Source organism: the organism of the source record quoted next, unplaced genomic scaffold (assembly GCF_019419815.1).
Source record: "Pyrus x bretschneideri cultivar Hongxiangsu unplaced genomic scaffold, Pyrus_bretschneideri_v1 Contig19, whole genome shotgun sequence".
Taxonomy (NCBI): Eukaryota; Viridiplantae; Streptophyta; class Magnoliopsida; order Rosales; family Rosaceae; genus Pyrus; species Pyrus x bretschneideri.
Window position 1 is genome coordinate 7,390,626 of NW_025999490.1, and position 26,838 is coordinate 7,417,463.

A 26,838-nucleotide genomic window follows, 5' to 3' on the forward strand; every position below is an offset into this window, starting at 1 on the left:
GAAGAAACTTGAAATAAGTTCAAATTTGTAAGTAATTACTAGATATAATTCAATTTTATTTAATTATTAATTTAAGTTCAGTGATTCATTGTCCACGTCATTTTATTTTCATTTTTTTGTCAAAATTACCCCTCTATTAACATTATCGTTTAATTCTAGATTTACTTGTATTATGAAATTAATTATTTATCTTTAAATAATCCCCTACTTGTAGAATTAGTTTTAAAGTATATCTCTTCTTCCATAACTCTTATATACAATTTGTGTTGCGTTCTCCGATCCCTTCCTTCTTGTTCAGTCTTTTCTTTCAAGTTTTAAAATTTCCAGAAAAATATTCTCTTCCCAAGATAGATTAAACAGCCATAGCCCACATGCATAAGGAAATTGAAACCAGCCCACATGCAAAAGGAAATTGAAACCAACATCTTGCTCAATAAGAATGTCTCAATTCAAAAGGAATGAAAAGGCCAAGCCTAACGTAACAGAGATTCAACTACTCTAAAATCAGAAACAATAAAACTTGTCAACACTGAAACAACCGGTAACTTCAGGCTGAACAAATTCCAAACCAGGCAGATGGATCCGAGTCAACATCAAGGATACTAAATCAACTCATTCGCCTTATGAAATTCAAGTATAGTGGTTGTCAAGATTTATAAAATGTACACTGTTAGGATCTAGCATATAGAAACTAGAACGAGCCAAAAAAAAAGAAAAAAAAGTTTCACCCTTTCTATAACCAGAACAAAGAAGATCCTAGTTATGTGGAAATCGATAACATCACACAAGATTATGTAGAGGAAAACTCGTGTCCATAGCCCATCTTCAAAATACAGAACCGCAAGATAGATGTTGTATATTTTGTTTATCTACTTGTATTATATATTTTTGTAATGAATCTATTTGTATATTTTGTTTATTTTACCTGTGTTATAGATTAATTGTATTTTATCTACCTATACGATATGTTTTTGCTCATTAGTCTATCTATATCACATATTATTTTGTGTTATCTATCTATATGATGGGTTTTTATTCATAGTCTACCTATACCATAGATTAATTAATATTATCTACCTACATCACAAATTTTTTATCTACCCCGACAACTTTTCTTTTAATTTTTGATAAACTTATAAGATTGGTTGTAATGTGTTTTTAAAATGTTTTTAATTAGAAAATGGGTAGATAAAGGTATTTGAATATTCAAATTTAAAATTTTTTAAATTCAAAAATAAAGAATTTAAATATTTTTTATTTTCAAGGGGCAAAATAGGTGTAATAAAAAATCAAATAAAATTAGACCCAATTGGAAAGCAGGTGAATTTTTTGGACCGCGATCAAACTGCCCCTTTATTTATGAAGAGAGGACCCGCCGATTTTGTTGAAATTTATGAAAATCTATATAGAATTATATTCACATTTCCAAGTTTAAACTAGCTATAGCTAAAAGTTAATATAAAAGTGAAAATTTAAATATATTAGTACTTTTTATTATAATTATCCTAACTTTAAAAAAGACGACTACAATTCTATATATAATTCGAATTTTAATTATTTTTCTAAATGTTTCGACTTTTTTTTGTCTCTCTGCCGTCTGAACTTCTCATTTTCATATCTTTCCGTTTTGTTATAAGTTTTGAGTTGTAACTGTAAGTTGTAGGAAGGGAAAGAGAGCGAGTCGAGTGACTGTCCGTCCGTTTATCATTTGCTCTCTGCTTGTTATTTGTTTGTGTTAGAACTTAGACGACGACGACTTAAATTTATTTTATTCCTCTACCTTTACTTTTTGAGGGAGATCGGCGAGAGAGGGATCGAAGTCAAAGGAAGGATAATCAAATCTATCATTCAATCCACCACCAGAGGAGAAGGAGAAACCACTACCACCTCTGCATTAAGAAGAGCTGCGACGGCTGTTTGCCCCAAAAATCTCCCACCTGCGAGTGCCTCAGTGCCTCTGGGTGTCGTGTCGGTGACTTCCATTTCTTTTTTATTTTTAGAAAAGAAAAGATGATGGTGAGGAATATGGTGATGGTCATGTTGTTTGTAACGGTTATTGCTCCCATTACTCTTTACACTGATCGCCTTGCCTCCATCTCCATCCAGGCCCCTTCCTCCTCCTCCTGTAAGTCTGTCATCTAACAACTTCTTCTTCTTCTTCTAATCCCTTTGTTCTTTTTAAAATTAAATAATCCCTAACTCCCAATGCTGCTCCTTTTCCTTTCTCTGCAGCTGGAGACGACGATTTCGTTGAAGATGTTACAGCCTTTGTAAGTTGTTTCCTTTTTGTTTTCGTTCTCGATGACCTCTTTCTTGTTGGTTGAGTTAATGTCTTTGAATTTTTGAAATTTCTTCACAGCCTGCAAATGCGGCTCATACTACTGCCCATCTAAATCTGCTTCCTCAGGTTTATCTCTAATTACATTCCCTTCTTCCTTTTCTAGCACCACACGCATTCACACACAAATGAAGGACTCAACTTTCGGATCTTTATTTGTGCTTTTTGTTTCTTGAGCATAGGAGTCATCCACAACCACAAGGCCTAAAGAACCAGTAGGAGTCGTATATTCCGACAACTCCACTGATTCATTACCAGGGGCAAAGGGGACCTCCGCCCACCCCAATCACTCTCATCCACATCAAGGTTATCATCATTTATTTTACTCCTCAACTGAGTGCCTGCCTGCCTGCCCCCTTTTTTTATTTCTGTGATTTCTTCTTTTTAATTAGAGGATCTCCATTTACTTCTTAGATGGGCGGTTAGTCGACTCCATGGAGCATGTATCAGCTAGAATGTTATCTACCACCACTGACCCGGATCTGTCTCAAACATATGACCCGATCAGACAGGTCACTAAAACACTTGAGCAAGGAAATCAGTTTCTGTCCGAGTCCGATGCCAAAATAGGAGCTTCTGAGCAAAATATCGATGATGCCTCTCGGACTAGGGTATGGATTCTTCCATTTCCCTTTAGACCAATGCTATTCCTGGCTCACTATTAGAAATGCTTGTCCTTTTTCAAACTTCTAATTGCCAAATGCGAATGTTTATGCAATAAATAGAATCCATTTTTTTGTACTAACTTGTTTTAGAATTTCCTTCCTTCTTGCAATTAGATAAGAGATTGATTCATGCTTCTTGTTTCTCTCTTCTTTCGTGGCTCTGCTTCTTCTTTTAGGAAACAAAACCTGAGCAACAATCCACTCAAACCTCCAGCAAGGTTGATCGAAGAAGACCCACAAAAACTATGACTGCAAAACAAAATGATGAAACGGCCATCCCAAATGGACAGGTACGACATCTTAAAGACCAGCTTATCAGGGCAAAGGTTTACCTCTCTCTTCCAGCCACAAGAAACAACCCCCATTTCACAAGGGAGATTCGGCTGCGGATAAAAGAAGTTCAAAAAACACTTGGGGATGCAAGCAAGGATTCTGATCTCCCAAGGAAGTATGTCTTCTCTTAAAAGAAAGTAGCACTGCTACCTGGCCCAAGTTTGTCGTTCCTTTTTGTTCATGAATATATTTGTTGATATCCTTATTAGTTCCCTGTTTAAAATGTAACATTTTATCTTTCTATATTTCTATTTCCACCTAAAACTCCCTTTTCTTTGTTTTTTTTAAATTGATTCCGTAACAATTATTGCTACTAATACAGCGCCTACGACAAGTTGAAGGCAATGGAACAGACATTGACTAAAGGAAAGCAGATTCAAGACAACTGCGCTGCTATGGTGAAAAAGCTTCGGGCTATGCTCCATTCAATGGAAGAGCAACTCCGGGTGCACAAGAAGCAGGCTATGTTCTTGATGCAATTAACCGCAAAAACACTTCCAAAGGGACTTCACTGTCTTCCATTGCGCCTTACCACTGAGTACTATACCTTAAATTCTTCTCAGCAGAAGTTTCCCAATCAAGAGAAATTAGAAGATTCCCGGATGTACCATTATTCATTATTCTCGGACAATGTATTGGCTGCAGCGGTTGTTGTAAACTCAACTGTCACCCATGCTAAGGTGATGTAGAGAGATTCTCATGTTTTTTCAGTTGTCCCGATTGCAAGTGAAAGAAAATTATAAAGAACGATTAAGTAAAAAGAACCCTAGTCTACCAATCAAGAATCTATTGTCCATGTCAGGACCTATTCTTTTGGTTGACATCTTTACCTGACTACCCTGCTTGGAACATTGACAGGACCCTGCAAACCATGTTTTCCACATTATCACTGACAGGCTCAATTATGCTGCTATGAGAATGTGGTTTTGGTAAATTCACCGGGCCAGGCCACTATTCAGGTTCAAAACACTGAAGAATTTTCATGGTTGAATACAAGCTACAGTCCAGTTATGAAGCAGTTGGGTTCTGCATCCATGATAGATTATTACTTTAGGACTCATCGGACCAATTCTGATTCAAATTTGAAGTTCCAAAACCCGAAGTACTTGTCTATCCTGAACCATCTCCGCTTTTACCTTCCAGAGATCTTCCCGAAGCTCAACAAAGTTCTATTCTTGGATGATGACGTAGTTGTAAAAAAGGACCTTACTGCTTTATGGTCCCTTGACTTGAAGGGAAATGTTAATGGTGCTGTGGAGAGTTGTGGAGAAAGCTTCCATCGCTTTGATCGGTATCTTAACTTTTCAAATCCTCTAATCTCAAAGAATTTTGATGCCCATGCTTGTGGATGGGCATATGGTATGAATATATTTGATTTGGAGGAATGGAAGAAGCAAAACATCACAGAAGTGTACCACGGATGGCAGAAGCTGGTAAGAAAAATGGTTTCAGATTTTTTTTTTTTTTTGGGAAATATGAAATGATTGACTTGACTATTTAACTTTCGTTAGCATTTTAATATAAATGTGCAATAAAGTTTTTGAATCTTGAGCTGATTGTCAGAGCACCATAGGCATCAATCGACGGATGGTCGTGTAAAATGTTAGGATAACATCTCTATTCACACAGAGATTTGGAGCTCTAAGAATGGATTAGCATTAATCAGACCAATATTGTCAAACCTCTAAGACGTCTTGCTTGTTGCCCCCTTCCAGCATTCTCTGATGAGAGCTATACTTTAGTGACTTGAATTAAATTGTTTCCTAGTCTGAACGAAGTTTTTGTGCACAGAATCATGATAGACAACTGTGGAAATTGTGAACGCTACCACCTGGTCTCATAACGTTTTGGAAACGCACATACCCACTGGACCGCTCCTGGCACGTGCTGGGCCTTGGTTATAACCCTAGTGTTAACCAGAAGGAAATTGATGGAGCAGCTGTAATACACTACAATGGCAACATGAAACCGTGGCTTGAGATAGGCATACCGAAATACCGAAATTACTGGGCAAAATTTGTTGACTATGATCATACGTACATGCGAGAGTGCAACATCAATCCATAGAATGGCTCTTGTGGTAATTTTGAAGTGTTTTGGGCAATTTGCTATAAAATGCCACAGGTTTGCCTTTCTTTCTCGGTAGGATTATTTATTTATTTTTGGTTCTAAAGGAACAGCTTTAAGGTTATATTCTTTCTGTATACATTTTGATTTTTCTTTTCCCTTTATCGGTTTCATTTGTTCCTAACTATGTATTTCATGTTGTGTACGAATACATTTCTGGTGAAGTCACATGTACTTGTAAATTATTCATCTTTTCAGGAATCAGCATCACCATATTAATAGCAGTTTTTTTTTTTTTTTTTTTTTTTTTTTTTTGTGTGGTTGTGCTGCTGCATAGTGCATATATATATAGAGAATCAATCAAGTAGATCGAGCAGGGAAACTTGTTTGCTTATCCCATTGCTGATATTCGTATGATGTTTTTTTTTTTTTTTAATGAACAAATATTCATATTATAAGACCTACTCTAACTCTTGAAGTAAGAATCAAATTTTAGATTCCAATACCAACTCCAACTCTCGGATTAAGTCTCAAAATTTCTTTTCTATCCCCCCTATTCCCCAATTTTATTCCAACCCTTGTGCTAAAATGGGGTTAATGTGTAAAAACTTCAAAAAAAAAAAAAAAAAGCCAAATTCTGGCGAGGATTTAGGCCAAATTTAGTGATGTCTGAAGCCCACTGGCCAGGACTGGGGCAAGTATGAGTTTTGACCCTAAAATTATCCTAACTTGTTCTAACCCATAGACCAAAAACTCTTTTTCTTTTGGGGAAATTTAGGTCAGAATTTTCCATGAGTTAATGGGCTGACTTATTACATATGTGTATTTTTTTTAGTTTAATATGATCAAATTCAATAAAAAAAAAAGATCTAATGGTCCAAATTTGAATCTCACGACTAAAATAACTAAAAAAAATTATTTCATAGTATTTTATGAGTTTTATGAGTTTCATGATGTTGGTTTAGTGATTTTTCAATTTTTATTGGAATCTAAATATTTTTAAGTTAAAATGTTCATAAAATTAAATTGGGTAGTCTACATAATTTTTTTTTCTTCAAAAAGTTGCTTTAAGAAAAAATTGTCCCAAATTTATTCTTTAATAATCTCATGCTAAAAATTTAACCCAAAAATGTTAGAGCAGCAAAATGTTTCAGGATAAACCTAAATTTTTTTTAGGTTAGAAATTTTAGATTTTAACCCAATAATTAGAGATGGTCTAAGAAGCTTATTGCATATTCCTTTAATAGGACTTTATTTATTGTCATCCATTAAAATAAATAAAAATTAGGGGTTTTTTCATCTAGACGCTTGGGTTGAATTATTTAGACCAAACATCTAAAAGCATCTCCAAATGATATGTCAAATATAGTATGTCAAAATTTTATTTGATGGCTGATGTGGCAAATTGAATACAAGTGCTAAATCTTCTTCTTTTCCAATGGATGTGTCAAATATTTATTTTATTATTTTATTAGGCCTAGAGTGATATTAACTATTAAAAAAATATCAAAATTAGTTTTAGTTTTTATTTTATTGGTTGTTAATGGGATCCATGCATTAAAAAATTAAATATATTTGATTCCTTCTTTGTTTGCTATAAAAAAAAGGCAGCTAGAAAGTAAGGAGTCAAATGACTCACATGCCACATCATATATGGCATATCCATGGGACAACACTTGAATGTCTTTTAATCTTATTTGACATATTTGGCATCTCCTTTAGAGATGGTCTAAGGTTTTAGAGATTTTATCAAACTACTTTTATACAATTTTAATTAATTTACAAATTATTTTAAATTACACAAATTGTTATTATAATTAATTTACTAATTATATTCAATATATAACAAATTCCTAAAATCTTGTAAAAGAAGATATTATTAATTTGTGTCTCATTAATTCAATATATTTCAAAAGAAAAAAAAAATTCTATAATATGAAAAAATAAGGTTGAATTATGTGTGCAAATGTACTCCTAACGGTGATATTTTAGACGTATCAATGTACTCCAAATGATGTTACATACCTGATATTGTTGTAAAAACTGTATGGTGTATGCCCACATCCCATATGCATTAGTATACCCACATGCATTTGGAAAAAGGTGAAAAGGATAGTGATATATTTGTAATATTGTCAAAAGTAGCCATCTTATCATTTTTGGATGTTCTTATGGAAGTAGGTCTATAAATAGAGTGATCCGTGTGTTATCAAAACACACATTACGAAAGAAAGAATCAAAGAAATAATATCAGTATATCTCCCTCCCTCTCTTTATCTGTCATCATTTGTGTTATAGCTACTAAAGTTATAGTGTGATATTTTGTACCCGCTTCGCTCTTGTCTTTAGCAAATGTTATTTCTCTAACTTTTGCCTATTTATAACAAATATATATATATTTTTTTTTCTTGTCTAAATAAATTAAAAAATAGTGTACCAATATTTTGGTACATTGCTGGTACGTTATTGTTACATTACTGTTACGTTAGATAATCTAAATTTGTGTACAAATTAGTATTTTAATATTTTTTTATTTAGATACGCACCGAGTTACTAGTATGTTTATACTATCATAATTTTGGTATGTAAATAGCTAACAGCAAGTTATGTGTAACTCTAAAACATATCAGTATGTTTCAATTTGGTATGGGCACATTTCAGGTCGGCATGTGTATATTTCAATTTAGTTTAGTAAGCATACATTTTAATCCGGTATGAATACGTTTTAATTTAGCATAGGTACGTTTCAATTTGAGAATAAATTATGTTGATACAAAGAGCAATGATACATTTCAATTGATATACTTGAATTTCTAGAGATGAAAATGAAGAATGGGAAATAACCATTAACGACAATAGTTGCAGTAATGAAGAAAAAAGTTACAGACAATTTTTGTATAAAACAAAGTTACAAATAATTTAGCCAATTAGGTCAAGTAGTATTCTTTTTCACTTGTAATCGAGAGATCTTGTGACATCCCACATCGCCCATGGGAGTGATCCTTATATGTATATTCTCATCCCTACCTAGCACGAGGCCTTTTGGGAGCTCACTGGCTTCGGGTTCCATGGGAACTCCGAAGTTAAGCGAGTAGTGCGCGAGAGCATTCCCAGGATGGGTGACCCATCGGGAAGTTCTCGTGTGAGTTCCCAGAAACAAAACCGTGAGGGCGTGGTTGGGTCCCAAAGCGGACAATATCGTGCTACTGTGGTGGAGTGGGCCCGGGAAGTGATCCACCCCGGGCGGGGATGTGACAGATCTTAAGTTTGATTCTCGCGGCAAATTTGAACTACATTATTGCTAGCCTATTTGAGGCTTCCTCCCCTTAGTGTAGATAAAATCATTTGTTAAAAAAAAAAAAAAATTGAAAATTTTTGCCACTCATTACTACGGTCTGATGGTATTCCTCTTTACTTGAAAGTGAGAGATCTTAGGTTGGAATCTCATGAATGGTGAATTCGATACCAAATTAGGTTGCCCATTGTGTGGCTTTGTCGAACTCTCCATCCCCTTAGTATAAAAAAAGTTACAAATAATTTAGATATATAATTGAATTCTTAAATTTAGGAAGGGTGGGTTTCCATAAAAATAGAAATAAATAAATTAATATTATTGATTGCATTTTTGACATAAGAATGAATTTGAAAAACACTTAAATTAAGAATATATCTGCAATATAGGGTTTAATCAAAAGTGAAAACACTTTAATATAAAGTTGAAAAGTAACAAATGTTTAATCTAAAAAAGTCTAAAATAAAGCATATGATTCTAATTTTCTCTAAAAAAATATTAGTTTTTCAAATGATGTGACAAGTAATGTGTATATAACATGTCAAGTTAACTAAAGAGAGGTGAGTGGTTGGTTTCGTGGCTATCTTTTTACTAATAATTGAGGGATTGATGAATGAATAGATAGATGGATGAAGGGATCGATGGATGGATTGGATCGATCGATTCATCGTGGTGGAATGACATGCTGTGTTGAAATACTAAGACATAACAGAATAGTGATCGTGATTGATCACATGGTCTGTTGTGGTGGATCGACCGTGAACGTCCTGGTCCCTCCTGGCTACCACCTCTGGCTCTACCACCCCACACCCAACAAATTTCTCATTCCCTCCCATACGAAATAAACAAGTTTCCCTATCAATTTGATTCCATTCGATCTTTACCATTGGTTTTGACTCTTTTGTGAGAAGAAAATTGGCTACTGTAGGCATATTGGATTTTGTACTGTTATCATACTGCTAATGTAAATTTGAGTGGAGTGGACTGCACTATTTCTAATCAAAATAACACCATGGATTGAACTGTTGGACTGTCGCTGTTCAAAATAAAATCAGAAAAATGAAAAATGCATGTAAGTCAAGAATGTTGAGAATGTATTCATGTCGATAGATTTTATATGAGCTTATAAGAAGTTGGACTACTTCCTATGTTGTCAATTGATTTTATAATGGAACCTCAATTTTCTTTATAGTATCATAACAAGTTATCCTATGTATGAACCCAAACGGACATTGCATGGGCTTAAAAGTAAGTTGTGCTATTTCTCATATTGCCAATTAGTTTTATGGTAGAACCTCAACTTTCTTCATTGTATCAGAAAATGTTGGCCCACATGTAAAGCCCAACCCCCACACATGCTCAACGTCACCTAATTCGTGTTTTCCATGTATTTGACTTGAAAATTGACTACACGCGAGGGGCATGTGAGAATGTGAAGATAAAAGAGTCTCGCATTTGGTGAAAGGATAAATCTTGTAAGAGCTTATAAGACGGTTGTATTACTCTCTTTATAGCGAATTAGTTTTATGATTGAACCTCAACTATTTTCATAGCCCAAACCCCATAACTTGGCACTTGGTAGGCAGGGCCCTATTTTTAGCAAATGACGCTTTATTTCAATAATGACGAAAAACAATAATGTTTATGCATTAGAGCGTAGATTTGATACCCACGATCTTCTCTCTTATAACATTGAATAATTTAATCTAGTTGTGAAAAAAAAAAAAAAAAAAAAGGGTTTAGGAGCAGACCTCGATTTCCTTTGAGAGATAACATAGCAAATTAGCGAACTTGTGAAATTAATCATCTCATCGTCATCCCGAAGAATGCCGATCATGTTTTTGTTGATTTTCATTTTCATGAACCGATCAACGACTAACTGATAGACGCAGAGAATGCCAGTTAATAATAATCATCATCTTGCCATTCTTCGTTTTCTGAAGTTTCTCGCCGTCAATAACGCTTCAACACTGTCGCCAGCCACTCTCGAAATCAACCAATTACTTTCAAAGTGCTTCAACCGTGAGATATTAGCTCTAGGCCGCTGTGGCCAAGTCAAACAAGCAAGGAATCTGTTCGACCATATGCCTCAACCAGACGCTTTCCTTATGCTTCCATGATCACTGTTTACTTGGACAACCACCATCTTCCCGACGCAAAGACCCTCTTTCAGATGATACCCACGCCTAGTCTTGTTGCTCGATTTGCAATGATTCATGGCTATGTCAAAATCATTTAGATGAAGCACACCATCTTTTCAATAATATGCCATACCCAACGTATACTCTTGGAACATCATGGTCTCAGGTTATCTTAATGCCAACAGAGTAAGCGAAGCCATTGAACTCTCCAATTCAATGCCTCATAGGAACACCATGTCTTGGACAACTATGGTTACAGGTCTAGCACAAAACAAAATGGCTAGACTTGCAAGGGAGTTCTTTGATCGCATGCCAAATAAAGATGTAGTTGCTTGGAATGCTTTGATCACATATGTGGACGAGGGACTCGTGGCAGAAGCTAGTGAGCTTTTCTGTTTGATGCGGGAAAGAAATATCGTCACTTGGAATGTGATGATTGGTGGTTATGCATGCCAAAAGCGGAACCAAAGAGGAAGCCTTAAAAGCACCTAATTTTCATGCTTCAGTTTTGCTTTAGGCCTAATGGAACAATCATGACTAGCGTATTGCGCTCATGTGAGGGGATGATGGAGCTCATGGAAGCTCATCTACTGGTCATATGTCATGGAGTTGAGCAACACATTAGTTGCGAATGTTCTTATTGATATGTATGCCAGAAATGGAGATGTTACCTCTGCTAGGCATGTGTTTGAGCATCTTGGGGATAATAAGGATGCGGTATCATGGGCTGCAATGATATTGGCATTCTCAAACCATGGATATGGTCACCATGCATTGCAGGTGTTTGTGCAGATGCTGAGATCCGGAGCCAAGCCAGATGGTATTACATTTGTTGGAGTCTTATCTACTTGTACATGTCATGCTGGTCTTGTCCAATAGGTAAAGGGTTTTTCAATTCAATAATCGAGCTTATGGTTTGAAACCAAATGCACAACACTATTCCTGCATTGTCAACATTTTAGGCTGAGCAGGATTAGTGGATGAGGCTGCACAGGTGGTATGCAGAATGCCAGCTTGCAAGCAGGATGCTGCTGTTCTAGGGGCATTGCTCGGTGCATATAGGTTGCGTGGAGACGCTACAATGGCAAATTGCATAGGAAAGCGGCTGGTGGAGTTAGAGCCAACCAGCTCTGGGGCGTGTTAGTCTTAGCTAACATGTATGCTGCACATGGGAAGTGGGAGGAATTTGCTCCAGAAAGAAGACGAAGGAGAGGAAAATGAAGCAAGTTTGGGGCTTTAGTCAAATAGAAGTTAAGGGCAGGACTCATACTTTCTTTGCTGGGGATAGATGTCATCCTCAGGTTGCTCAGATTTGTGGACTGCTACCACAAATATTGGAGATGGGATACTCAAAGGGGCCGGAAGTCGATCGTATCTTTCTTTCTTGTAGATAATAATGAGTGACTAATAACATTCAACAATTCATATGAATATGAAGGTTGCTATGTTATTTGCTCCCAGACCTGAGTCACATGGTGATCCCCTCTCCCAAACTTGTCCCAATGAAATTTCAACTCAATTAGGTGACTTATTTGCTATAAAAGGAAAACTGAAAAACATTTGCTAAACGACTATCAAACAACTTTTATTTGAAAACTAAAATAGTTATTCTGCATCTGTGTGAGCTACAATACGAACGGTTTGTTAACAAATTGAGGTGAGAAATGTCGAAGAGAGTTGAAGGTTTGAGATTGGATTTTCTGTCTTAATTTGTTCAAATCATGGGGTTATAAAACAAATACTTCGAAAAGAGTCTTCACCTGCCAATTGCTACTGTATCGGGGAGATATTTTTCAAATCTAGTAAATCATTTTGCTCATTTCTTGGCAACAATGATAAGTATTGAGACATATGTAACTATATAGACAAAAAGAGAGACAAAAATGAAATTAGATGACCTAGATGTCGTGCCGTCCGTCTCTCTCCTAATTAATTAGTTTAAAATTTAAATAATCAAATTTTGATAGGACAAATGGAATTGATCGGGTCAGATACAAGGTTGCGGGGTAGGGTAGCGTTAGCAAATGAATAATAATTGAGTACTCACCTTTTGATTTGGTCTAAAAAAAAATGTCACGTGTTTTTTTATTTATTTTTAACTGAAGAAAAATAAATAACAGGTCCATTAATTTTTTAAAACAATAAAACATGTGTGACATATTGTTAAAATTGAGCATTCACTAGTGAATACTCAAGTATTATACTTAGCAAATAGCGAAGCTGGTGAGGACACTGAGAGGAGGTGGAGGAGGAGGACAACAGCAACCTTTAAATTGGCCTTTTGCTTCTTTTCATGTGCAAGAAAGAAGAGCAAGAGAAGGCTTTCCAATGGGCCATGGGGGGCATTTGTAATTTGGCATGTCTCTCACAAAAAAGGGAGAGATTCCCTCTTCCCTTCCCCTCCCTCTCAAGTCTCAAGTTCTCACTGACTGACTCAATTAGTCATTTCCAAATTAAAGTAAAATAGCTTTGAATATAGAACACGGAATATGGAATGCAGTGTGCAGATGCAAATAGAAGAGGAAGATAAACATTTTTGGCGCCAACCCCATCCACTTCCTTTTTTCTGTTCACTCCAACTCCAACTCCAACTCCAACTCCAACTCCAATCCATTCCCATCCATCCAGTTACTTTTGGTGTAGCCGCGTGCCATCATACTTGTTCTTTTTTACCAAGCTTTGAAATTCAAATCCAGACCAACGGTCTCTTTCTCCTCTTTTTACAAAAATTGTGGTCCGTCCGATGTCTTTTTCTCCTTTTCTCTCTCTCCTATCTTTTTCTCTTTAATTTGCTTTTTCTTATTTTTTTCTTTAGTTGCACCCAAATATTTTGTGATGATACTCTCACACATACCACAATATGCATTTAGTAAGATGCAAGTCAGAAGAAATTATCAGTCTGACTAACAGTGACGCCATTCACTTGTCTCTCAATAATTTTGATATAATATTAAAACGGGTTGTTTGACTAAGCCCAAATTAGAGTTTTTACCTTGCCTTGTGTGAATTAACGAGTGTACTACTTTGCCTTACTTCTAAACTGAAATGATTAATGTGAAATCGGTTGCATGTGTGATACATCATGTTGAATTACATCTTAAATGTATTTTGCAATAAAACCTTGTAAATGTCATGTTCATGTTGTGCATATGTTAAGATACAAATTGAGGAACAATGTTGGTGTAGTGAGTAAAGAATTGTTAACTTACTTCCTCTTAGAAAATTCGACACAATGCTATGACTTGTTATTCAAGCTAATAATAATGGGAATTTCATCTTCTACCTTCAAATTAAATATTAGATACAATTTCTGTCATTTATTCCTAATAAGTTATATATCTTAATTTAATTTTAAACACCAAGCAGTGCCACTGTGCCACAAAGCATAAACCGGCGAGAGAAAAGAAAAGATAAAGAGAAATAGGCGTTGTAGAAAGGAAAAGGGAAGAAATGATAAAGGTCGTTTGTGGGAGTATTTAATTGGTAAAGTGGTAGTACATCATTATAAAGCGCATATATATATATATTATTTTATTTATATGTGTGTGTATATAATATATATATATATATATATATATATAGATGGGTGGGTTGTGGAGGTTGAGCGAGGACCGGCCGAGTGGGATAAATTGACAATAATTTAATTTTATGATGGGAGAAACGGGAACATCAACCATTAGGATTAGAATTTGAATTGGATGGAGTAGTTTGTATTTTGTAGTGGAGGCTGGACGAGATGCGGGACAAATTTTGCTCAAGCGTGCAGAAAGCCTTGTCTGTTTGCTCTGAGTCTGCTCTGCTCTTTCAATTTCAACAAGCAGGTGCAGCTGTGCAGGTCCAGGTCAGTCAGGTTGTTGAACTTTGAAGGAAGGGAATCTCAACAACAAGAAAGAGGAATCAAGAAGATACCACCACCCATTACCCATAGGCAGACTTCTCTGTCATTACTAGAGAGAGAGAGAGAGAGAGAGAGAAGAGAGAGAGAGAGAGAGAGAGAGAGAGAGAGTGAAAGAAAGAGAGAGACGGATGGGAGGAGGAGGAGGCGCATCTTCAAAACTGAGAAAAGCAGCAAAGAAAATGGCGGTGGCTGCTGCAAATGCATGTGGTGGTTCCTTCTCCCGCAGAAAGACCATCGTCTCCGATCATACCAACACTACCACTCCCACTGTAACTCTTACTTCCCCTCCCACCCCAATTCAACTATTTATTATTCAAATCCACCCCTCTCCCCCACCCCCCCCCCCCCCTTGTTTTTATCATTTATTTTACTCGGGTTTTCTTCTGCAATTGTATATTACCCTGTTTTAAGAATCACTTGTGTTTTCTTTGTTTTCACAGATCTCAGGTTCTTCAGCCGTGTCTCCAACAAACCCAACGAATGTCCAACCAGCAACAGCAGCAGCAAAAGAAGAAGGTGCAAAAGAAACGGAAATGACAATCAATTATAGCAATGTGCCTTCTGCTAAGGTGATCCTGCCTCATCAATGATGATAATCTTACAAATTTAGAGTTTCATGTCAATCCATTTTTCATCGAGTTTACACTAGTTTTGTGGTAAACTTTTGGTGCATAATCTTCAAAATAACCGATCCAAAGATTGAATCCACTCTAAGCATAATAATTGTTGTGATTTTTAGTAATGACACGAATGAACAGCTTTCGTTGTAAGCCTCTTGCCAAAATGATTTTTTGTAAGTTAAAAGAACAAATAAGTAGGTTGCCAAAAAAAACAAGAACAATAAGTAGGTTTCCAAATAAGTAGCAGCACTTGATTGTTGCACCAGATCATTATATCTTACTCTTAATACAGTGCTCTTATCATCTTATTACATAACTTTTGACCAGATGGCTATTGTTTGAGGATTTAGTCAGATTTATGAGTTCCGTGTCCCTCCTTAAAATATCATTATCATATTAAAACTACTGGTTTCTTCAATGCACGAGTAACAATTATTCTAATTTCGTATTAATATCCAGACCTAGACTGGCTAGAATGCAGTTCCAATCATTTTGAGCTGGTCACGGCATTATGTTTTCTTAGTTCCAGGTCCATCTCCTTACCTTTTTATTTGTTGATTCTTATGGCAGAGTTTGTGCGCAATATGTCTAGACCCTCTGAGTTACCATAGCAAGGGGAGCAGCCCAGGGCAGGCTATATTCACGGCCCAGTGCTCCCATGCTTTCCACTTTTCCTGCATCTCCTCCAATGTTCGCCATGGTAGTGTTACCTGCCCCATTTGCCGCGCCCATTGGACCCAGCTGCCCCGCAATCTGAACCCACCTTGGGGTTCCCTGTCTTCTTGCAACCGAGCTGACCCTATCTTCCAAATCCTGGATGACTCTATTGCCACTTTCCGCATCCACAGGCGCTCATTCTTGCGCTCTGCTCACTATGATGATGACGACCCAATTGAGCCTGACCACGTCTCTAGTTTCCCCCGTCTCCAATTCTGTTTGATACCCATCCCACATAGTGCACCCCCTAGTTTGTTTACTTCATATTCATATCATCCGCCCCCACATCACCTAAGCTGTAGCTCCTCATCATTGTTACAATCACCAACCAGGCCAAAGTCTTATACTATGTGTGCCTTCTCAGACAGAGCATACCTTTCTGTGAAATTAGCAAACCAACGAGCAACAGACTTGGTGTTGGTTGCTAGCCCCAATGGGCCGCACTTGAGGCTTCTCAAGCAGTGCATGGCATTGGTGGTTTTTTCCCTTAGACCAATTGATCGTTTGGCCATTGTTACCTACTCATCAGCTGCTGCTCGCGTCTTCCCCTTGAGACGCATGACATCTTATGGAAAGCGAACAGCCCAACAGGTTATTGATCGTCTGTTCTACATGGGGCAAGCAGATCCCGTGGAAGGGATCAAGAAGGGGATAAAGATACTTGAAGATCGTGCATACAAGAACCCAGAGTGTGGCATCCTGCATCTGTCTGACAGCCCAATGCGATCCTACCATGCTGCAATGGACATGGATGTGCCGATTCCAGTCCATCGCTTCCATGTAGGATTTGGATTTGGCACTTCGAATGGATATATCATGCATGAGTTTGAAGATTTGCTAAGAAGAATCCTAGGCGGCATGATTAGAGAAATTGAGTTGAGGATGAGAATAGGGGAGGAGGCCAGCAGAAGCAGTCGGATCGTGAGAATAGGAGAGCTAAGAGGAGGTGAAGAAAAGAAAATCTTAGTGGACTTGGGCGTGTGTGAACATATTTGTGTGGGATATAGCTACATTGAGGAGGGTGATGAGATGACAACAGGGGAAGCAGTGGCGAAGGTAGGACTAGGAGATGATGTTGGTAAGAGTAGTACTGGTAGTAATGCAACGGTTAGAGGAGGACGGGGAGGATTTGCTTGTGGTGCTGCATCAGGGACGAGTGGTGCAATCATCGGCGGGAGGTCTAGTACAAGTACTAGTAGTGTAGAAAGTTGGGACTACCATGACGCTTACATGGCTAGAAGATGGGCCAAGCATTTGCATGCCTACAGGCTTTGAATCAATTAATCCATTCTTGACATTTTACACTAGGTCTCGATGGATGGGCGTAGTATTGTATGCTTCACTTTGCTACGAAGAAACCACACTAATACTTCGTTATATTCAAACTTACAAATCACATGTTTCATTTTATTTCTATCAACAACTGGACTTGGACAACACTAATTACTAATTTACTTCGCAAGCACGCACGCAAGCTGCACGGCTGTATGTTTGTTTGTTTACAAGGCATAGGGGTGGTTCGGTATCGGATACCATACCGAAACTAGTATCCTGAATCCCAAACCGAAATTTTTCGGGACGGGAATTTGAAGACCAATCCCAAACCAAATTTTCGGGAATTCCAAATTTCGGGAATCCCAAATTTCGGGAATCCCAAAATATTTTCGGGATTTTGGGACAAATCGGGAATCCCAAATTGAAATATGAAATTATGAATTGTTCTTCAAATATATAATTCAAGAACACATTTATGAACTAGGAATCACACTACCATTTAATTGAACACTGGCATGCTTGACTCTTTTTATCATAGTCAAAATTCAAATTAATTAAACTCTTTTTGCAATCTGTTGAGAGACAAAAGAATCAAGCTTTCTGAAATCATCAGCCATGGCAGTAGCAATAATAAAATCCACATGAATATCAAACAGAACATGAAAAATATGCAAGGTGTAGGGTATTCTAGGTTGCTGAGCATGAATTAGAAACTACTAGCATTAATTATAAAAGAATAATATATATATATATGTATAAATATATATAATAATTAATATTATATATTTTCGGTTTGGTATGGGATTCCCGAAATATTAAGAAGCCAATCCCGAATCCCATACCGAAATTTTGGGATTGGTTCGGGATAGCATCCCGAAAATTTCGGGAATTTCGGTTTGGGAAATTTTTGGTTTGGGATCGGAATTTTTTCGGTTCGGTTCGGGATTTTCGGGAATTTTTTCCACCCTTAACAAGGCACCTAAACCTAAAGTAACATAATGATAGATTTTCTCATGTTACTAATATACCACGTCACAATCGTTTCTTAAATAAATTTTTAAATAGGCGACACGACACTTGTTAGACAATAACACACTATTTCTATGGAAGCAAATTTGAAAAGAAATAGTACAGAAACGGACAAATTTCTAAAAGGAGTGAAACTGTAGCCGCAGTAAGTAGTACGGTAGTCATCTTTTCACCTTTGCCTCTCCTTTTTATCTCTCACCATCCACAAAATTCCCCATTTCCATAACCAACGCCCAGGTCCCAGCTAAGCAAGAGGGGAGAAAAACAACTCTGGTTGTGGAGATTGGGTTTTGAGAGAGGATTCGGAGGAGGAAGAGGGATAGGGAGGAAGATGTTTCCGGTACTGATGCACGAAGGAGGAGGCATGGTTGGTGAGGAAGATATGCAAATGCAAGGTCACAGTCACAGAGGAGGAGGAGATCCTTGCCTTGTCTTAACTTCCGACCCCAAACCCCGTCTTCGTTGGACAGCTGACCTTCACGAACGATTTGTCGATGCCGTCACTCAGCTCGGCGGTTCCTCCAGTCAGTCTTCCGTTTCCCACTTTTCTTTTTAACTTATTGTTATTATCATTTGATAGGGTTTTGATTGATGAACTCAGATCCCTTTCTTTCACCTATTCTTCTCTACCTGTGCTGTGCGGCTATGCCTATAATATTACAACATTGAATTGAATTGAAGCTTGTTTCAACAAGCAATTAATAAAGATTGAATTTGAGGCTTGAGCTGGTAGCCTGCTACATCTGTTTGTGTGTGTATTTATGTATGTATGTTTGTATGTATAATTCAGTCACAAATTAGAATCAGATGGAGCTCATCAGAGCTGCTTTACTTTCTAAATTCTAAGTTGGCTGCTAGCCGTTGCCAATCTCTCGCGTCCTTGAATCTTCAACCCGTTTAGGATTATGATGAGAGCTTCAATTTATTTGCAGAAGCTACGCCAAAGGCCATTATGCGGACAATGAATGTCAAGGGCCTCACACTTTTTCATTTGAAGAGTCACCTGCAGGTTTCTTTTTGGACTTAAATCAATTATCACTGCGTTACCAAAGTTCAAACACTTGTACCAACTTATTGTTTCTTGCTGCATTGCAGAAATACAGACTAGGTAAGCAATCAGGCAAGGATATGGCCGACATATCCAAGGATGGTACGTTTTCTTATAACTCTCTCTTTGAGCCCATTCACATTTGGTGCTAGTTTAGTTCCCTAAAGTTTTGTTGGGTTTTTTTCGCAATGGAATAGGTTCTTTACAGTATGAAATAAGGGAGGTGGACATATAGGCCCTTGACAAAACTTTAACTTCCCTCAAAACTTGTAGCAAACTTATCCTTACAACCAAGAACATTGATAAGCCAACTAAGTTTCCACGTATGTATTGTGAGACAACAATTCTTTTACGCCTTGACAATTTTTTTACATGCAGCCTCATTCTAATACAAGAGAGCTCAACACAGAAAACTCAATTTAGTTATTAATTTGGGAGATTGCACTAGCAATACTTGAACCCTCAATCTTCAACTATGGGACCTTTTTTTGTTGGTTCCTGTGTTCCCAAAAACTTAAAACTCTAAGGATGTAGTGCAACCAATTTATTCCCCGACAATAAGTGCTCGCTCTTTCTTCCCACCCTTGCTACCTCTTAGATAACCATACTTTATGGCTGCCTATTTTAAATCCCTCTAAAAGATGTATTTTGTGAGTGGAATCTTAAATTTTGTGTCTGACTTGTTTTGCCAATCATTATGAGGATTGTCAGCTTCCTACCTTCTAGAAAGCCCTGCTACCGGCAATTCTTCACCAAATTTGCCAACTTCTGATTTGAATGAGTAAGAGAGTTTTCAACTTTTTTCTCAGAACCTTTTGATGCATAATAGGTCATTTTACATTAAATGTTTGGTTTTTCCAAAATGTCATCTTCAGGGGTTATGAAGTTAAGGAGGCATTGCGAGCACAGATGGAAGTGCAAAGTAAATTACATGTGCAGGTTGAGGTAATGTAGGTGAAACGTGTGTGCTTGTTTCTATTTTCCCATTTTGTAGATTTTTTTCATGATGGTTTAAATGCCAAAATTAGCATCTACCAGTAAGTAAGAACTTGTTGCCCTTGTTATTGTAGGCTGAGAAGCACTTGCAGATTCGCCAGGATGCAGAGCGAAGATATATGGCCATGCTTGAGAGAGCTTGTAAGATGCTTGCTGATCAATTCATTGGAGGTTCAGTTACTGATACAGATGGCCATAAATGCCATGAATCGGGGAATAAGAACCTAAAAGGTACTTCCCTTGACATGCTTGGCTTCTACTCGTCGCAATCCACAGATGCTGTTGGGGTTCATGGTATAGGTGAAGAGCTGCCAATTTGCATCCATACCCAGAGAGCTGATTGCTCCACTGAAAGCTGCCTCACGTCACATGAGAGTCCTGGAGGACTGACCTTGGAAGGATCTCCAGGTGGCGGAAAAAAAAGAATGTTGAGCCTGGACAACGGCAATGGATCTTTAATTTGGGGCGAAGCCAAGGTGAGAACCCAAGAGATTAGTGTAGCCCCAATTGATCCTCCTCATGATATTGCTAGGTATGGCATGTAGGGCTGAATTCGAGCATGACCACAGTGACGTCCTTTTGTTCACTCTGCGTTACAATATTTTCTTGCCCATTTGGTTGGCTGGAAATGAAAGTGAAAACTAGTTGTCTCAACCCCCAAACTGTAAATTCAACATACTAGTGGCTTAAATATAATGCACAACGAATTGCGTCGCAAATATAATATTTGCAAAATATTTGTTTCGGGTGAAAGAAACTAAATTATGAATGCTTGTGGTTGAGACTTGAGAATTCTGTGGTGTAGCGCCTCGTTTAGTGTCAGGGTTGGATTGAATAGGAAAGCTTGCTAGATTCAATAAATGTTGAATGAAGAAATGAATGTTTGCATGTTTTGTTGTCCAACAAATGAATGCTAGCTTTTGTATACCGGATTATTATAGTTTTTTTTTTAATTACAAATGATATTACTCATCAAATCTAGACTACAAGTGGAGGGAGAATTTGACCCGTGGCAGAGTAGGTTGAAGAGGAAGATCTTAATCACTAGGGTAATCCACTATTTGTGCATTCTTTTTATTTTTAACAAACGATATTATCACCACTTGTGCGTTCTTAAATACAATATCTTTCAAATTAAATATGGTAATTTTTTTTAAATCACAGATGGTTCCTGAAATTAACTCTCACAATCTAGATGGTCTTTGAAATTGAAAATCAATAAATATAGTCCTTTAAAATAGGTGTCGCAAATTAATGTGGTCCTTCCATCACAATTTTGTTAAAAATTTCGTCAATGATGTGGCACATAAATAGGTCTTATAAGTCTTTTTTTTTTTTTTTCTTCTTACAAATAGTCCGTGAAATTGACCATTGACATCAAAATGGTCTCTGAAATTTACCTGCGACATCAAAATGGTCCTTGAAATTAAAAATCGATCGATATAGTCCTGCAAGTACGTGTGCCAAATCAATGTAGCATTTTCGTCACAATTTTGTCAAAATTTTTGTTATGTGCTAATGTGACACATAAATGGATTACACAAGTCTAATTAAATTAAAAAAAAATTACAAATAAGTTTAATAATTTAATAACTAAAAAAATCACACAAGTCTAATTTAATAATTCAATTTCAGATATCATCTTGATGGTAAAAGTAAAATTTAGAGATCATTTACGATAAAAATCCAATTAAATATAACTAGAAAATTCATTAAATTAGTATTTGAATTTAATATTATGTGTGGGGCATTGGTCCTTCAGATAATTATGTGAGAATTATTGTCAAAACTAAGCACAAGAAACGCACATAGCAGCTCTAAGAAATAAATCAAGAGACTTTACGAATTTATTTTTAACAAAAATTTTCTTGAAATTAGCGTCATTGACGGGTGCTCTAAGTTAGTCTCATATTCCAATTTCAATGAACTTTCAACCCTAAGGAGTTGATTTAGTGGAAAGCGAGTAAAGTGTTTGGAGCCACCAACTCTACTTTGGCGTACTGTTTAACCTCAAGGCCAAACACAGTTGCCTCATGAGCTGCCAAAAATGCATGAAAAAAATGACTAGTCTGTCATCAATGCGTAGTGTGATGCCTTTTATATTAAAAAAAAATAAAAATTTCAATTCAATGATTAAAGCTATAAGTATATTACAGTTCGAAATCAATACTATAATTCTTAGCTTAATAACTCTATATAACTTGGGTGGTGTTGAAAATACTAGTGGGTTAATGAGTGCCCACAATGATATTGAAAACATTGGTAGATTTTTCAATGTCAACACAAAGTGATATTGACTTGAGAAATGAAGGAGGATCGTATTGTCAAAAGGTGTGTGCTGTAAATTTTAATGTATAGTTAATACGTTTGTTTGGAGTTGCTCTATAAATAGAGCGCTCCGTATGCTTTAAAGATACATTGAAAACAAGGAAAGATCAATAACATCATTATCTATCCCTCCATCTTTTATTTGTTATCTCTTTATATTATAGTTACATTATAATATTTTACATCTATTTTGCTTCTGTCACTGGTAAATATTATCCCCTAACTTTTACCTATTTATAACCGGTAGTGGTCCAAAGTCTCAAATCTTTTTTCAGCTGTTTTTATACTTTCTTGGTGCTGCCTCTCTCTCTTAAGACCGAAGACCGGAGACCAGGAAACCAGAGACCATCTGTCTCTGTGAGAAATAGAGAGAGCCATTTTCTCCAAAACTCAGACCTCCTCCCTTGTTCTGAATTCTTCTGAATTACTATTACCACACCCACGCAGAGGAGAGGAGAGGAGTGGAGAGATCATAGTTGGGAAATTGGAATATGACTGAGGAGGCTAGATCCGTCGTCCGAGTTGTGTAAGTCTCTTCGCTTCTCCTCTTCTTTCTCCAATTCTCCAATTCTCCTCAACAAACAAACAAATATGAATGAATTGAATATAAGCATGCTTTCCTTGTCTCAAATCTAAATTCATATTTGGTAGATTCACGGATGTATGCATACTTTGTGTTTGAATGTTGACAACTTGTTTTCATTTTCTCGCAAATCTGCACAGTACAGTAGCAATGTCTTCTGCTTTTTGCCTTTCCAGTTTACACTCCTTAACTTGCAGCCTTTCGAAAGACTAAAATTTTTCAATTTCAGTACTTGTGATTAAGTGTTGTAGAATACTCATGAGAGAAGGATAGATAGCCCTACCACAATCTGGTTGCCATGCTTCCCTTTTTGCATGATGATATTCAAGTTTTACTGTTTATCTCTTATTTACCATAAAAGAACATATAATTCACAGCACTTTTGTAAATGATGATTCATTTCAAGAATTTCAAGCTACTTATTTGGCATGAAATTATTTCTCTCATATGATCGATATGTTAGATAAGATTTTGATTGGTACGAGTCATGACATTTTCTTTCTTTAATGCTTTACTTTATGCATTATGAATTATTACGGTGCTCTTTTTCATTTGTTTTCAGGTAAATAAAGGATGTTCATAGTTCAGGCTTTGTTCAGGCTTAGTCCCCAACAACTTTGTTGTTCATGGTTAACAGTTTGACAGTGTCATCAACGCAATGGATGCTGTCAGTGGAGGAAACAGTCTCAACAACCCTAACCTCGCCTCAAAACAGAGATTGCGTTGGACGCACGAGCTTCACGAACGCTTTGTTGACGCCGTGGTACAACTTGGTGGCCCAGATCGTGAGTCACCCTCAACTTTTATCTGGTCAGCTGGAATTTGTTTTTTCTGTTGGTTGTCGCATTTATCTGCTGGTGTGCAGGATTTAAACTGTATATAAGTCGAAGGTGATATCTGTGAAGGAAATTTTTGACCCTGTTTTGTGCTTACGTGGACGAAATCTTGACTCAACTTTGTATGTGTTTTTCCGTAGTTTCATCAACTAAGATGGAATTTACTATTTCTCGTACCAGACACGTGTATATCTAATAGGTGTTCTTGTCCTGGGCTACTGAGCAATCTCCTGTTGTGTGAAACCATAGAAAAAATTGAGGTTGTTTTTCCATTTAACTGAGGGAAGAACAGCTTTTAGTTTGTTGACAGTTTTTTTCAGCTCACAATTCGTCAGTGAATTCAAACACATGAACCCATAATGACCTTCCAGTTATGTCATAAATGATTCTTTGGATAAAAATTGGTCCCAGGTTTAAATCATACTTGATCTTACATATGTGGCGTATGTAATATGTTTGAGAACTTAGTTGAGATCAGAAGATGATATTTTGCATGACCAAAGATCTAGGTTACATGCATATTTCTGAGTTCCAATGGAGATATCTGTCCATTTCTGTAGTGATATTGTTTATTTACTCTTATGTTATTTCCTTTTAATCTTTTTCTAGGTGCTACGCCCAAAGGTGTTTTGATAGTGATGGGTGTACAAGGTTTAACTATATACCATGTAAAAAGCCATTTACAGGTATGTAAAAATCCGTTCTGTCCAATGCTCAACTTTCCTGGTATTTTCTTTTTATTTTTGGCGGGTGTGAGAAGGGGTGAGGATACATTTCTTTCTCGATGGCGTTTCCTCTAATACCACTTGTGTGATGGACTTAGAAATATCGACTTGCAAAATACCTACCAGACTCCTCATCTGATGGTAGGTGAACTTGATTCCTTTCATGTTAATAATTTGTGAATTCGGATTCCATATTAGGCAAGTTCTCTATAGTGATAAAGGCATATCAAAGATGTATTAATTTTTGGACCCTTTTGTGATTCTCTTCAAATGTTAATGCAAGGGAAAAAAGCTGACAAGAAAGAACCTGCGGATGTGCTTTCCAATTTGGATGGTTCATCGTAAGTAGAACTGCCTATTATACTCGGTATTTCTTTATGTTATCAGTTAAGATATGGGCCATGTCAATTGGTTCCCTGTATGCTAAAGGAACCTGTAGTCAAACTTTAAAATTGAGAAATTCATATCTAGTTCACTGTTTATAAGTGCACATGGGCCATACAAAATAAAATATTACTGATTTGTTATTGCATGTGAAACCATCAGTTTGTGTAAATTGACGTATCAGTTTGGCTGATTGATGTGAGGAAGTATGTACTGTTTCTGTTCACAGTGGAATGCAAATCACAGAAGCACTCAAGCTGCAGATGGAGGTGCAGAAGCGACTACATGAGCAATTAGAGGCATGTTTTCTATGCAGAATATAGATTCCAATAAAATTAATGTATTGTCACCAGGTTTTACATTTATCAACAGCATATATATTACAGAAAATTGTCTATGAAATGAAGAATTTGAGAAAAAAAGAAAAGATTTTGCAAATGGTTTTATCTTTTCTTTGCTACAAAGCATTATATCACTTAAAGTATATACTTTTCAGTCATGGTTGCCACTCAGAATTCAAATTAGCTATTTCTGATTCACCTATCTTAAAGCAATGTAGACCCTCAAAAAATGATGTTGATAGTGTCAGAAATCCTTAGGAAGATTGAATGACCAAGAACTTGGATAGCAAAGAGATCAGTTAAAATCACCTCCTACCCAACTACCTTACAATAAATTTTGCTGCATATGCATAGAGGATAAAAGGGGAAGGGGGAAAGGTCTTGTTCGTTCGGGCCAGCATGGTTTGATAAGCTGAACTCATGAATGCTCAACAGGTACAGAGACAGCTACAATTACGGATAGAAGCCCAAGGTAAATACTTGAAGAAAATTATTGAAGACCAACAGCGACTTAGTGGAGTTCTTTCAGAAGCACCTGGCTCTGGGCACCTAATCCGTTTGTCAAGTGACAATTGCCCAGAATCTGACAACAAGACTGACCCGGCAACTCCTGCCCCGACCTCAGAGTGCCCCCTCCAAGACAAGGCCGCCAAGGAATGTGCGCCAGCCAAGAGCATTTCAATTGATGAATCTTTCTCATCTCGTCGTGAACCCTTAACTCCAGATTCAGTTTGTCATGCTGGTTCTCCAGCTGAGAGTCCAAAAGCAGAGAGGTTGACAAAGAAGCGACGAGTTAACATAGGCGAAGCATTCTCTGATCCTGAAGTGGTGCTTACACACCAGATACTAGAGTCGAGCTTAAACTCTTCTTACCAGCAAGGACATACAGCTTTCCTGCCCAGGGAGCAGTTTCATCCCTCATCCGGGATTTCATTCCGGAAGGAAAATCAATTGGAAAAAGTTGCAGGCAGTGACATGTAGCTTAGTACTGTAGAATTTTCATTTTGCCTCTGAGTTTCCTTGGGAGATATGTCTCAACTCTAATCAAGCGAAAGAATGTTACTAATTACAGGTGTGCTGCATTAATCAGGTTCAAGCTCTAGCGCATGTATGAACTCTGTGCCTTATTTAGATCGAGTGAAGTTGGAATTAGTAATTCTACTGCAATATGAGTACTATTGACTGCACAGCTTCTTGTGTGTGGCCAGATAGGTGTTCTTTA

At 37.0% G+C, this 26,838-nt stretch overlaps 4 protein-coding genes and 1 pseudogene across 8 annotated transcripts; all 5 read left to right on the forward strand.

The window, feature by feature from the left end:
• The first annotated feature begins 1,568 nt into the window (after positions 1-1,568).
• Positions 1,569-5,687, forward strand: LOC103950275 (probable galacturonosyltransferase 4). The gene is given in 10 exon segments (XM_009364966.3): positions 1,569-2,125; positions 2,233-2,270; positions 2,360-2,407; positions 2,521-2,644; positions 2,753-2,949; positions 3,180-3,451; positions 3,659-4,016; positions 4,195-4,261; positions 4,264-4,769; positions 5,128-5,687. Coding segments are annotated over 10 exon segments (2,001 nt in total). The 5' UTR covers positions 1,569-2,010; the 3' UTR covers positions 5,404-5,687.
• Positions 5,688-10,036: 4,349 nt separating this feature from the next.
• Positions 10,037-12,404, forward strand: LOC103943744 (annotated as a pseudogene).
• A 2,022-nt stretch (positions 12,405-14,426) lies between these two features.
• Positions 14,427-17,491, forward strand: LOC103926516 (probable E3 ubiquitin-protein ligase EDA40). Its single transcript, XM_009354740.2, has 3 exons — positions 14,427-15,003; positions 15,175-15,303; positions 15,925-17,491. Exons 1-3 carry the CDS (start codon positions 14,863-14,865, stop codon positions 17,344-17,346), a joined length of 1,692 nt encoding a protein of 563 aa, XP_009353015.1. The 5' UTR covers positions 14,427-14,862; the 3' UTR covers positions 17,347-17,491.
• A 1,017-nt stretch (positions 17,492-18,508) lies between these two features.
• On the forward strand, positions 18,509-21,307 carry LOC125476396 (protein PHR1-LIKE 3-like). 2 transcript variants are annotated; one of them, XM_048582487.1, is made up of 6 exons: positions 18,509-18,899; positions 19,308-19,384; positions 19,471-19,525; positions 20,126-20,204; positions 20,299-20,368; positions 20,494-21,307. In XM_048582487.1, exons 1-6 carry the CDS (start codon positions 18,707-18,709, stop codon positions 20,962-20,964), a joined length of 945 nt encoding a protein of 314 aa, XP_048438444.1. In that variant the 5' UTR covers positions 18,509-18,706; the 3' UTR covers positions 20,965-21,307. The 2 variants fall into 2 exon arrangements, with proteins under 2 accessions (XP_048438444.1, XP_048438445.1); XM_048582488.1 differs by having other exon boundaries at positions 18,512-18,899; positions 20,135-20,204.
• Positions 21,308-23,022: 1,715 nt separating this feature from the next.
• Positions 23,023-26,838, forward strand: LOC103963696 (myb family transcription factor PHL7). 4 transcript variants are annotated; one of them, XM_048582489.1, is made up of 7 exons: positions 23,023-23,273; positions 23,893-24,140; positions 24,776-24,852; positions 24,990-25,032; positions 25,175-25,232; positions 25,505-25,574; positions 26,052-26,838. In XM_048582489.1, exons 2-7 carry the CDS (start codon positions 23,957-23,959, stop codon positions 26,595-26,597), a joined length of 978 nt encoding a protein of 325 aa, XP_048438446.1. In that variant the 5' UTR covers positions 23,023-23,273; positions 23,893-23,956; the 3' UTR covers positions 26,598-26,838. The 4 variants fall into 4 exon arrangements, with proteins under 4 accessions (XP_048438446.1, XP_048438447.1, XP_048438449.1 ...); XM_048582490.1 differs by having other exon boundaries at positions 25,184-25,232; XM_048582492.1 differs by having other exon boundaries at positions 23,024-23,273; positions 23,893-24,115; positions 25,184-25,232.